At 41.6% G+C, this 13,718-nt stretch overlaps 2 protein-coding genes across 2 annotated transcripts in view; both read left to right on the top strand.

The window, feature by feature from the left end:
- The window catches only part of mpc1 (mitochondrial pyruvate carrier 1), a 5,338-nt gene extending 3,938 nt beyond the window's left edge, over positions 1 to 1,400 (top strand). The window contains exon 5 of the mRNA XM_008292472.1: positions 430 to 1,400. Within this exon, the coding sequence (XP_008290694.1) occupies positions 430 to 454 (25 nt within the window). The 3' untranslated portion in view covers positions 455 to 1,400. The remainder of the gene's footprint in view (positions 1 to 429) is intronic.
- A 1,146-nt stretch (positions 1,401 to 2,546) lies between these two features.
- On the top strand, positions 2,547 to 10,270 carry kifbp (kinesin family binding protein). Its single transcript, XM_008292471.1, has 13 exons — positions 2,547 to 3,147; positions 3,448 to 3,546; positions 4,417 to 4,496; positions 4,703 to 4,761; positions 4,911 to 5,035; positions 5,556 to 5,649; positions 5,936 to 6,048; positions 6,840 to 6,989; positions 7,329 to 7,403; positions 8,212 to 8,374; positions 8,503 to 8,677; positions 8,771 to 8,956; positions 9,757 to 10,270. The coding sequence occupies exons 1-13, from the start codon at positions 2,692 to 2,694 to the stop codon at positions 9,893 to 9,895; spliced, it is 1,914 nt and encodes a 637-aa protein (XP_008290693.1). The 5' UTR covers positions 2,547 to 2,691; the 3' UTR covers positions 9,896 to 10,270.
- Positions 10,271 to 13,718: the final 3,448 nt, after the last annotated feature.

Raw genomic sequence — 13,718 nt, 5'->3', positions numbered from 1 at the left:
ACCTCAACATGTTTTTGGACTGTGGGAGGAAGCCGGAGAGAACCCACGCTGCACGGGGAGAACATGCAAACTCCACGCAGAAAGATTCCGGTGCCCCGACCGGGACGCGAACCGGCAACCTTCTTGCTGCAAGGCAACAGTGCTACCAACTGCGCCAGCCCCAAAACAAAATCAAAATCATATAGCAAAATAGTCCAAAATTCTGGACTAAGTCTACATATTCGAAAAGGAGTGAGAAGAAGTATATAAACACTTATTTAATCCCACCCCTTTTCCATAAATTATTGATTGATAACTTCTAGTTTCCTATATATATATATATAATATACAATTTCTGTTTATACATATAAGAAACATACATACAAGACCTATTGCAATCATGGAATAGAGCAGAATTGTACTGATTCTCTGTTTGTTTGTTTTTTTCAGCATGGAGAAGAAGGTCGCCTCTTAGTGGCAGATGGAGGCTGAAGCAGACCGCTGGCTGCTTCAGCAGGCACCTAAACCAGGACATCAAAACTCATGCATCTAAACACCCATCTTATCCAATCAGTGAAAAAGCAGCACTTACAGCATTTTTTTTTTAACGCCATGTTACCACAGTTGATCACTCTGATTAAGTTTTAGTCACTTTACTACACAGACAGAAATAAAAGAAGATGCTTCCTTCCTAGAAATAAGGTCAACTTCGACACACAGGTACAGAACGTGGGAGAATGTACGCTCAGCTAACCAGCCTGACGGATGTTTCGCACGCAGGATCCAGTGGCTGTTGCACAGAGTCGGCTCCAGCAATCATTATTGGTTAATCATCTCATTTCAGGTCATTGGCATCAGTATTTTTCTCACAACGTAACCTGCTTAGGAATTTAAGTCAGTGATATTTTGTGGAGAGCTGTGGTTGAGGTCAGGGTGTGCAAATATGTCCACGCTGTAGCGGAGTATCAGTAGCTAAGTGCGCATATAGACTTTCAGTCATTAACCTTTACTTAAACAGAGAGAACGCACAGAGTTAAGCTGTGTGTTTGCTGTATCCTGGAGCAAGATGTACTCTGTATGTTTGAGTATGTGTAAGGATCATGTTGGGCAGGGTATTAAACAATAAAACAAATAACTTTAATTCAACAAATGTTTAAATTAAACAAATTAAATATTGATATGTGGTAAAACTGCCCCGTGTTATAAATCATTAGAATTACATTTCAAGCTGGGACTGTCGAGGTAATTTTCCTGAATGACCGAGCAAGACGGACTGCTGCTGTCGGTGCTGACCAAACACGTACCGTGTGCTGTTGTAAAATATCATTCACAGTAATTTATTGTATAATCCAACTTATGTTCCCTGATTAATGTTTGGAATCTTTGGGTTTGTTAAAATAAACTGGCTGTAACACACTTGATTTCTTTGCAGAGGTTTGTTTATTTAATTTTTTTTTATCATGAAGCTTTGCACCTGCAATTTTCACGTGATCTTTGTTTGTGTCAAAGTCATGTTCCACGGTCATTGTTGGGGATCAGGTGACAGGTACAATGTGACGTATTTTGTCATTGCAATGTCACAAAGGACGCTGCTCCTCTGTGTTTACACTCAACATACAAGCGCTCAACCTAATGGCCTTGTTAAGTGAACACTGGACACGTCTTTCCAGTGAAGGTAGAAAGCACAAATTTAATTAACTGCAAATTAATTGTTATTTTATGTCTTATGTGTATACAAAACGGTTGCTGAGAGCTTTACAATTGTATTAGACATTTGTTTCATTCAGTATCATTTGCTGCATATTTTACATTAAATAAACAGAGGCCCATCAGTGTTGCATTTAGGTCCTTTAGTTAAATAGGAATTTCCTACTACTCAAGGAAAAACCTAGAAAGTGTGCTAAGGGTTTGCTGTTTGAAGGAACTGTATAGAAAAGCAGAAACAGAATCTGACATTGATTGATTGATTGAGATATTTATTTTGAATATGTAAAGACAAGAACCAAGTAAACAAAGAATTAACATTACATATACATACAAAACAAAATCATATAGCAGAAGAAATACAGTCCTCAGATGTATTCATACCCTCCCATTAAAGAAGGAAAAAATACAGCTGTCACTGAAATAAGTTGAAATTGACAAAAGTAATAATAAATAAAAAAAAATTATGAGAGTCATGACATTGCTTATGAATTGTGGTTCAACAGAAATTTTAAAAAAAGAAGAAAAAAACCCCAACAACAACAACAATAACAAACAAGCATGATGGGACCCGTAAACTAATATTTAATTGAACAACCCTTTGGGGCGATCACTGCAATCAAGTGTTTTCTGTAACTCTCAATCAGATTTCTGTTGACAGGTATTTTGATTTTGCTCCACTACTCATCAGGGAACTACTCAAATTTGTCTGGGACAGTTTATTTATTTATTTTTAATTATTCTTTTCACCCACAATTCAAAAGCAATGTCTTATTTCATTAAATTATAATTTAGCAAATTTTTATATATTATTACTTTTTCAGCTTCTTATTATTTGAGTGACTTTTGTGAATTTTGCCTTTTCTTTAATGGAAGGGGATAACTACATTTGAGGACGACCGTACATTGAAATTGACGGAGATACTGAACACGTCCAGCAGGCGGCAGTGAAGCGATAAAACGACTGAGCCGCAGCTAAACAGCGCAGAAGAAGAAGAGGAAACCAACATGGCGTCCGTCAACAGTGATGAGTGGAGAGCTATCTGCGACAAATTCACCAACGCCCAAAACCTGACAGATGTAGAATCACGGAATGACCCAGAAAATGACCCGTACCGCTCCAAATACAAGGCCAGGGAGCTCCTCAGAGAGATATACTGCTCGCTCAAGAGTTTTGATGCCGGCGAAGGCGAAGAGGAGAGCGGCGGAGAGAGCGGCGAGCAGCCCCCGACAGAGCAGCCGGTGGACGGGCAGAGGGAGGACGGCTTCGGTCAGGGCTTCAGCGGGGACTCGCCAGCCGGGATGCGGGCCGCTAAACTCGGGGCTGTGGAGTATTACCTGGGCGTCAACCACGTCGACACGGAGGAGCTGTCAGCCGGACAGGAGCATCTGATGAACTGCATGAAACTGCTGGAGAGGTGCCGAGTGTCGTCCGAGAATGTGTCGCTGTTTATTCATGTCAAGGTAACGTTGACAGTAACTTTTACATAAATATGCAACCGTGCGTGAGCTGACAGCTTCCTTAATTCAGGCAGTTGTTTACAAGCAGGGATGCAGAAAATCACAGCAAAAAAATCCGAAACTAATATCTAATTTGTGACTTGTTACCGAGCTGTTTACAGAAACATTTCCATGTGATTGAATGTGGTTCCCACAGAGTACATGAAGATCTGCGGCTCTTTCTTTCACAGACATCCCACTGTGGTAGGAGGTCAGATGATCTGATCAGTTGATGCTCATGTGTTGACTCCTTATGTTTATCAGAACCAGCTGGGCATCCTGTGGGCAGGCCGGGATGAGACGGAGATGGCTCAGGGCTTCCTTGAAACTGCAGAATCCATGTACCAACGTTACATGAAGGAGGTACGACTGGTTTTCTGACTCGCTGTTCAGTCACTAATGGGTGAAGATTGTAGGAGAAGAAAGCCATCATTTTGCATAGTCACATAACAGAGGTTTACATCTGTCAGGTACCAAGGCAGAACATTGTTTTATTTTTACTGATAAAAAGTTTTCTACACTACATTTTTGAAGGTGCTACATTACAGCATAAATGTGTTCCTATTTTCAGGTCAAATTGAAATGTGACAACAAGGAGGCAAAGAGAGCGATTTTACAAGTGCTGCCTGTAAAAATGCTTTACTTGCTCTAAGCGGGGAGACACCATGATTCAAGAGACAAATTAACCAAGACATCCTCAAAGTTTGCAAGAAACTAATATTGGTTCCACAGTCTGGCCTCCTGTAGGAGTTGGCATGGCACTGACTGAATGGACAGATCCTCTTTATCAGAGGAGAATAGAAGAATTTTTTATTGATCCACCCATCAGGGGAAATTTACACGCCACAGCAGCATCCAAAAATATAGAAAGAAAGTATAAGAAAATAACAATAATTAGTCATAACAATATTTACATCGAAGAAGAAAAATGTGCAAATATAGGCCAACTAAGCTGGTGATGCTGATGTTGTAAAGTTGCACTGCAGTTGGGAGGAATGACCAGCGCTCTTTCTTACAGAGAGGATGTGCTGAAGGAGCTTCTTAAAGCCCCCACAGTCCCATGCAGCGGGTGAGAGGGGTTTTCCATGATGGATTTGAGCTTTACTAACATCCTCCTCTCACCCACTTCTTCTGTGGAGTCCAGGGAGCAGTCCAGGACAGAACCATCCCTCCTCACTCCTCATCATCATCGCCTCATCAGCGGCCATTATTTTTTGTTTTCTGTCTTTTCAGGATGGCAGTCCTCCCACTGATATGACAGAATACTTCACTAGTGAGGAGAACCTGCTGACACACCAGGAAAGGACCAAAAGGTAACTTGGAAACTAAAACATCCTCATACGTGACACTTACACACACACACACACACACACACACACACACACACACACACACACACACGTGTACATCTTACAGATTTCCTCTGTATTTACAAAAACATTATCGCTATTTTGTCTTGCATTTACTTTATCCCATTACCTTCCTTCTCTCTTTTCATCTTTACTTTTCTCCCTACCAGGTTTGAGTTGGCCTACACTCATACCATGTACTACCTTGCTCAAGTTTATAAAAACCTTGGTGAGTATGAGGTTCTGATCCTTCAGCTTTTGAGGAATTTGTGAAGTATGCTGTTGGATTGGGTTCATATTCTGTTGATGTAATTAAGCTAAGTGTGAATACGTTGCTTTATTTGATAGTGATAATAACTACAGCCTTGTGTCTCTCAGGGCAAACTGAGCGTGCTGCCACCTACTGCCACAGTACACTGCAGAGACAGCTACAGTTAAACCAGTTCAGCCCAATGGAGTGGGCTCTGAATGCTGCAACACTCTCACAATATTATATCACAAAGGTAGGACATATGTTGAATTTTACTAATTGAAAACTGTTGATTAATAACCTCTAATCAAAAGGCATGCTGCCTGCATGTTGTCATCTAAAGAGATAAATCTGCTTTACCTTGATTTTTAAAAGATTTCCACCAAACCTTAACTGTTTTCACGTGGTTCAACACAAAATTGAATGTTTTTGGACTGTGTGGGAGGAAGCCGGAGAACCCAGAGAGAACCCACGCTGCACGGGGAGAACATGCAAACTCAATGCAGAAAGATCCCGGGTGTCCTCACTGGGACGCGACCCGGCGACCTTCTTGCTGCGAGGCAGCGGTGCTAACCACCGATCCACCTCGCAGCCCCAAGATTTAATTTAGAGTTAATTAATTTTCATTACATGTACAAATATATGTTGCAATCATCAAACATATTTCGTAAGTTCTGTCTTAGATGTTCTCTACGACTGTCGCACTTGCAGTAGTTTGTTTTCAAGTGTGAGCTGTTACAAATATGTGTATGCTTGTGTGGTTTTGTTTTTAGGGTCGATACATGGAAGGCAGACATTGCCTCTCAGCAGCTACTGTCATATCAGGTTTGGCAGGGGAAGTTCCCTCTGAGGCTGCTGCTCAGGAGAGTAAGTATCTAAACATTTAATTGGGATGCTTATCCAAACAAATATACTGACAGGCTTATTTGCTCTGTACTCTGCATCCTTCGTTAACTACAGTAAGTCAAACAAGAGAGAACACAGCTGTGTAGCAAAGCAGCCAAGTAAAACCTTGCACTTTTCTCCCCCTTGTTTTTAGCTTTGTTTCCTTATTGTCTCATCTTGCCCCTCTCACGTCATCCAGACATATTTAGCATTCCTTCAGTCTCTTCTGGGATATCTTCACATCTCTTTGTCCATCTGTCTGACCCAGGTGAGACAGAGAGCGAACGCAGGGAACATCTCAGACAGAAGCGAGCCGAGATTGCGAGATGTTGGATCAAATATTGTCTCAACCTCCTGCAGGACTCCAAGAAGCTGCTAGAGGTACTGCATAGTTGTATGTGGACGTGTACTTGTATGTGGTTGTAGTCCTTCAATAGTGCCTTTGGATTGTCACAGTTGACTGTTTTTGTTTTGGTCAAATCTGGACAATCGGTACATGTTTGGTCAAGTAGAGTATCTGTTTGTCTGTGTGCTTATCTGATTGTTCATGTGTCCACATGAATATGAGGTGTGTCAGAAAAGTTCCAGGACTGGGGTCACAAAAGATATATTTCAAATCCAAACTACAAACTACAAGTTTTCCCCCTCCAAGTTATCCCCCTGGAGTCTAACACACTCCCCCAGCCTTCTCTGCCGCCACGCCGCCATGCACTCCTGGAAGGATTCTTCCAGGATCCTCCGCAGCTCCGTCGTCACAGCCATCTTGATGTCGTCCACATCTTCAAAACGGGTCCCCTTGATGACCCCCTTGAGCTTGGGGAAGAGGAAAAAAATCCCACGGAGCCAGGTGGGGTGAGTAGGGAGGTTGCTCCAGCACGGTGATGTTCTTCTCAGCCAGGAACTGTGGGATGCTCAGGGCATTGTGAGCAGGCACGTTGTCATGATGAAGCAGCCACGACTTGTCCTGCCACAACTCTTCTCGCGCACTGAACAAAGCAAATGCTGCAGGATCTCTTTGTAGACGTGCTGGTGGATCATCTGAAGGAGAAAACTGGTAGTTTGTAGTTTGAGTGTGAAATCTATCTTTTGTGACGCCAGTCCTGGAACTTCTCTGACACACCTCGTACTTGTTTTGTGTGTATTTTAAAATATGCCTGTTTGTGTGTTTTCAGGACAACATTGGGGAGCTGGATACTGATCGTCAAGATGAGTTGAAGAGAGCGAGAAGACGTGAGGAGGAAGAGGAAGAGAAGGGCAGGAAGAGTGCTCTGCTTTTTGGCTCTGAGGACACTTTTGACTCCATTGCTAGCCTGGAAGAGAAGGTCTGTACGATGTGTCTGCTGCTGCTGACAGTGCTGCTGTTATGACTGTTATTGTTAAGGATCACGTTACACTGCTGCTTGTTCATGTTGCTGTCTCGGTATCAGTAGCTGCAGAATTGGTTTCCTTTATGGGCAAGATGTGATAATAGTAGTTGTTTTTATTGCATTACTTTTCATATGTGGGTTGTAACATTATCAGCCCATATGTGACCGACATAATTTACTGACACTATAAATAAAGGATTAAGATTACCCTGTCATTAGAGGGCGCCATTCTGCAGATGAATATTCCCCCTCTTGTAACAGATGAGCTCAAACAGTGCGTTTCCTGCTTTTTAGGTGCTTTGTTTGTTCCCATTGGACTTCACTGAGGCCAGATCTGTGTTTCTCGTAGGACAGAATTATGTCACACAGGTAAGCACAACACAAGTGTTCTGTATACAGTTGTACAAGTAAACAAGTGTTTTGTGTACAGATCCCTTGTATACAACTAAACAGACACACTCAGTGTGGGCGCAGAGTTTACAAATCACTTATAGCTGAGTTATGGAAGTTGCTTTGCCAGAAGATAACAACACAGATGAACATTAACCTGAATTCAATATGAAATATTCAGCATATAAATGTAAGAAATTTAAAAAGGTGCTTTTTAGCTTTGACAAAAGTAGCACTTGTGTTCATCCACCAGTGAAGTGGAGTCACTTTTTATGGTATTGGGTTGTGGAAATAAACTGAGTTTCACAGTTCAACCAAATTATTGTCTTAAATATTCACTTCAGGAAGAAAGTCTGTATTGTAATGCCATAATTAAGATGTTTTTAATGTTCTGGGATGTCTGGTCTGAACTGGTAAACCCTTTGATTTTGATAGAACTATAAAAAAAGAAAAGCTTAAACTTGGTTGAGAATGAGATGAAGATGAAGTAACTCACAGTGGCAACAGAGCCAGACACTGACTACTAAGTTGGATCATCCCCTTTTTTTTTTTACACAGTTGCGCAAATAATGAATGCAGCAAAGATGTTGTTCTGCTCATGGCAGATTGTCCCCTCACACACATTTTCTCAGCGCACTGAACATACGACGTACAGTTTGAGCTGTTGGACAAAGTCTGCTGTCTCATTTAAAGTAGAACAATGTTAAAAAGACCTTTTTCTGTTTTGCGTCTGTCTGTTTTTGATCTCTATTTGTAACTGTTTCTCCGCTCTTTTATTCTCACTAAGGCCAAGGAGTACTTTCAGATGGATGGCTATGTGACAGACCACATAGAGATCTTGCAGGATCACAGCTCTCTGTTTCGAGCGCTGGCTTTCTTTGAAGAGGATCTGGAGCGACGCTGCAAAATGCACAAACGACGAGTTGACATGCTGGAACCAATCTGCAACGGTACTGAGCTCTCGAGTTTCAAATTTAGGATCGTGTCTTCCTTTGAAGACAGTTTTGATTCATTAAATATAGTAATGATCTGAGAATATGATAAAATGTACTGTCTCTAACTCTTGATTTCTCTGTAGATCTGAATTCCCAGTACTACCTATTGATCCGCAGACAGTTAATGTTTGAGTTGGCTGAGACCTACAATGAAATGATGGACTTGAAGCTGACGCTGGCCAACAGACAGGCCGATACACAGTCTCTAGATAACCACACTATTAAGAAATTCAACAATCTCTGCTCTGCCTCTGCCAAGTATGTGTACTTTCACATTTAAAGTGTCCATGTATGTCGCTGTGCATCCATGTTGCTCGGTTTTAAAGTGATTTGGTATCCTCTCCTCTCCAGATACTTCCAGATGTTCCTAGACTCTCTGTGTTCTCCAGAAGGGAAGTTTCCAGAAGTCCTGGAGGAGGAGGTGCTCCGACCAGCTCTGGTTGCTCGCTTCAGAGTGGCCCGACTGCACAGCCGACTGATCAGCTCTGTGCCTCCTATTCAGCTGGAAAACCTCAACAGATCTCTGGAGAACTACAAGTAGGAAGATACATTTGTGAATTTGTAGTGCTGCGTCCAACAATTTCTGGGTTTACTTATTGAAAGTGTCGCTCTTACCAGATGCTCTCTGTCAGAGGATGACTGTTACAGGTTCACTTCAATATAAGAGCACAAAAACTAATAGAGAGAAGCAAGAGGTCAGATAGAAGTGAGCTTGTGGAGAACAATTAAGATCACATACAAGGTGTGTCAGAGAAGTTCCAGGACTGGTGTCACAAAAGATAGATTTCAAACCCAAACTACAAACTACCAGGGTTCCCCTTCAGATGATCAACCAGCACGTCAACAAAGAGATCCTGCAGCGTTTGCTTGCTTGTGGCAAGACAAGTTGTAGCTGCTTCACCATGACAATGCGTCTGCTCACAATGCCCTGAGCATCCCACAGTTCCTGGCTGAGAAGAACATCACTATGCTGGAGCAACCTCCCTACTCACCCCACCTGGCTCCATGTGAATATTTTCCTTTTCCCCAAGTTCAAGGGGGTCATCGAGGGGACCCGTTTTGAAGACGTGGACGACATCAAGATGGCTGTGACGATGGAGCTGTGGAGGATCCTGGAAGAATCCTTCCAGGAGTGCATGGCGGCGTGGCAGAGAAGGCTGGGGGAGTGTGCTAGACTTCAGGGGGATTACTTTAAAGGGGAAAACTTGTTTGGATTTGAAATATATCTTTTGTGACACCAGTCCTGAAACTTTTCTGACACACCTCATAGATATGTGACTGAACTCTTCATCCTGCCAGCTGCCATAATGTCTTTAATGTTTCCACCTGTTGTGTAGGTACGTGGTGCAGTATTGTGAGGCCCATCCTGAGGCAGCAGGTGCTGCAGAGACGGAGCTGGAGCTGAGTAAGGAGATGGTCGGCCTCCTTCCTCTCAAAATCAACCGCCTCAAAGCGAGGATGGCTGCCAACAACTGAAGGACACTGCTATTGACCGACTGACTCACTGGTCTAATGGACTAATTGTGCTAGATCAGGGGTTGGCAACCCGCGGCTCCGGAGCCGCATGCGGCCCTTTCATCCCTCTGCTGCGACTCCTTGTGGCTTTGGAAAATAAATGAGTATTTAATTTACATTTAAGTTTTTCAGTTCATCAGTTTTTAAAATGCAATTCTGAATTTGAAGGAAATACAACATGTTTAATTTCTTTTGTCGCTCAAAATATGTGTCACCAACCACTGATGTGCGACACCCGCCGGCACGCACAGGCCTTTATTATATCTATGTTGCCAACTTGGTGACTTTCTCGCTAAATCTGGCAACTTTCCAAATCCTCTTGGTGACTTTTTTTTGCGTAAAAAGCGACTAGCGACAAATCTGTCGACTCTTTCTGGTGTTACTGGAGACTTTTCTGATGTTTTTGAGACACTGATATGTAAACACGTATCGTTCTGCAGTTACTATTGTCGGCGAGCACCGGTGCTGCCGTGAGCACCTCCTGTCCCAAAGCGCTCACAGGCGGTCAGGAGTCTGGTCAGCAGTCCCAGCTGCAGTCAGCAGGACAACCAGACGTCATTTTTACTTTGCTGCAGGTGGATAATTTAAGTTTGGCTTTTTATTTCATAAATACGAGGAGGACTCAAATAGACATTGAGTATTTTATTTGAAAGTAACCTTCCACCCAGCGTCTTTTTTTCTGAGTTCGAAATGTTTTTGTTGCATGCAGAAATAAAATTTTGTTTTCTCTGTAGTCATTAATTTTATTAATGCAACACAGTATAGTTTTTTATACATAGCATTGACGTTAAAACGATATATGCTATCTGTGTTGTCTTGATATTAGATAAAAGGGTTTTGTGGCTCCCGGTGTTTTCTTTTCTGTGGGAAATGGGTCCAAATGGCTCTTTGAGCGTTGAAGGTTGCCGACCCCTGTGCTAGATCCACCCTAATGAACTAGTCAGTCTAAATTTACCACGTTATAGTTAAACGGACACGCTCAACAAATCAACAAACTAAACAACAGAATGACTGACTCCTGTTCTTACTGTATTTGTACTAGTGATGACCTCTTCTTTTGTGGGCATGCTGCTTTCACAAGACTGTGAACACATTGTTGGCTGTACATGCTTGCTGTCCTCTGTGTAGTGAACTTTGTGAGCTAACTTTAACTCAGATCACACAGAAAATGCACTTTGTTTAGCATCAATTAAACAAATAGAAATGTTATTCTCTTTGCAGTAGTTCATTGTTAGAACATAAATGTATGTTTTCAACGCTTTCTTCTTAACCAGACTATTGTAGAAACCCTCTGAACAGCCACAGTCTTTGCAGGTTCAGCAGGTCCACTCAGTGTCCTTAAGGTGGATATGTGCACCAGATTTTTATTCTATTTTGTGTATGTTTTGTTTCATTTTTTATTTTATTTCACCGTTCAAGTGTCCTGTCTGAGCGTCGTCCGATTCATGCCTGTGTTCTATTGTTAATCATATTGGTTTTCATTTAATGTGGCTTTACTTTCTTTAAAGCTCACTAAAGGTATGTTTCTTCAGCTCCTTTATGTCTCTGATGATAAATAAATGTGAAGACATTCTGTAAGCAGAGTCAGTGGGCCCATGAGAATAACAACAAAGCATCCTGAGGTAAAGATGGCAGCAGTTTGTGCCACTGATGGGTTGGAAGAAATGACATGCAAATTGGCAGAAAAAAAGAAAGTCATAAAGTGTATTTTGCCACATTGCTGTTGGTTTAGTGGACTTCACTACATGCATGATGCAAGTTCAACCTGTATATGTTCACGTTTGTTTAATGTACAGTAGATACTGTATGTAATGATATTTAAACAAGTAATCCACATATATGCCATAATACTAATAAGTGCTTTTTCTACTTTGACTGAGAGGCTGAGTGTGAAGCGGGACCTGATATGTATCCACTGAGCAGAAAGCTGTTTTAATGACGGCGGTTCCTCGAGTAAAAGGCTAAAATTATCTCAGTATTGGGCGCAGATGAGTTTAAGAATTTTTTTTTTTTTTTCCAGACTGTTAAATTGCTTAATGCAGAGACGTGTCTGAAACTGTGTCTATTAAAACTATAATATGTCTTAAACCGACTGTGACTATGTGTTGATGTCCTATAAAAGTAACAGCACATGTCGACTACGGTGCTTTACCCACAGCTGCCTCTTTTCTCGTCATTGTCAACTTTATTCATGTAACATATTTGCCTCGAGGCTTTACATTGGTTCAGATCGCATTGTGAATTAAACCTGTGTACATGCGTTACAGCAGAAAGTAAGGGGACATTGTACAATTAGAGGCAGTTAATCGAGAATAAGAGTTCTCAGATCCTGTTGCAGTTTTTCAAAAGGGGAAGCAAGTGCACCAGAGGTCAGATGTGTGGGCTGATATATGACCAATTTCCCACTAAGCATGAGGTCATGTAGCTTCACCCTGCTGAGTGGTACTTTTCTCAAGGGGGGGTTTTGTGGTGAATCTGTAACACCACAGGACAGTATGTCTGATCTCCCGGGTGATACCACCATGTGACACCAGGCCAGTCTGGTAAAATCATGGGATTGATGTTTACAATAAAAATCTGGTCACCCTGTTGAAGCTTCTGTGTGGATGTAGAGGCAGAAGACAAACTAAAGAGGAAAAACAATTAATACTATGAATCCCACACAGGGTTACTGGAATTATGACACTTATATGTTGATTTTAAGAGTTCAAGATAGTCTTTCCAAATCCATTCTGTCAAATAACAAATGCCAACACACCCCACTGCGCCGCCGCCCACCTCCGAACACACAGAAGCACGCAAGTCAAAATACTGATCATTGCACAAATTGCTGTTTGCTATAAAACACTATTTGTGTTTTTATGGTGCGATGGAAACGATTTCAGTGCAATAAAACCTGCAATTCCTGCTTCAGTTTATGCACCAATTAACCTTTTCTGATGCTTGTCAAAACTTGCACCAACAAACCTGCCCAACACTCGAGATTAACACGCTGTGAGTAAGAGCTTGTCGAGGGCAGCTTACCGGAAAATCCTCACTTACATAAAATATACAGCTGTAAAAGGCTGGGGTTTTTTTTTTCTCGAGTAGAAAGAACAACTACTTAAGGACGCTGAGAAATCAGATGACCTGCAATTCCTGTTGATGTTTACAATTGTGGGAAACACAAGTTAAACAGAGATGAAGTGATTTTATATGAGAGCGTAAACTGTATCGTCCCATTTGATGATTTAATCGAGGAACTTTTCAGAGATGTCTCAGGTAGGTTTTGACTGGTTGCATTTGTTGTGTTTGACCTCTGTACTTATTTCTTCTGTGTGCTCAAGGTTTTTTTTGTTTTTTTACAAAGACAATTCTGATATCAGTGATGCTGGCTTAGTGAGAAAATCCTTTTCTCATTTCCCAACACTAGAAACAAAAGAGGAACATTTATAATAACTGGAATTGAAGATTTGACAGTGGCTGCTGCTGTTCCTTTGTCAAAATGTTTCCTGAACTATGTACCTGCTATAGTATGAATAACTTTAAACACACATCCACAGACTGTTGCCAAATTCTTACATCCTGAGTCCTTCTCCGAGGAAACACTGACGTACACAAGATTCTGTACACGTTGTGTTTTACCCAACAGTGACACTGTGACAATTTCTCATCTCAACACGCAAATCCACATCCTGTTAGTGTTTTTTTTTTTTTTTTAAATAAAAAACTGATTACATTTGCTTTTTAATTGTTATTAGTCACTGCTCAAGTTCCTCCGTGGAGCCCAAACAAATCCTGTGTT

Source organism: Stegastes partitus, unplaced genomic scaffold (genome assembly GCF_000690725.1).
Source record: "Stegastes partitus isolate 25-593 unplaced genomic scaffold, Stegastes_partitus-1.0.2 Scaffold813, whole genome shotgun sequence".
Lineage (NCBI taxonomy): Eukaryota > Metazoa > Chordata > Actinopteri > Pomacentridae > Stegastes > Stegastes partitus.
Note: the sequence above shows the minus strand (reverse complement) of the source record. Positions and strands in the feature narration are given on the sequence as shown.

Excerpts from the sequence above, each read along its gene's own strand:
- kifbp (XM_008292471.1), top strand. The coding sequence starts at position 2,692 with ATGGCGTCCGTCAACAGTGATGAGTGGAGAGCTATCTGCGACAAATTC. Across the intron at positions 5,036-5,555 it reads CACAATATTATATCACAAAG|GGTCGATACATGGAAGGCAG; the intron begins GTAGGACATATG and ends TTTTGTTTTTAG. Across the intron at positions 5,650-5,935 it reads TGAGGCTGCTGCTCAGGAGA|GTGAGACAGAGAGCGAACGC; the intron begins GTAAGTATCTAA and ends TGTCTGACCCAG.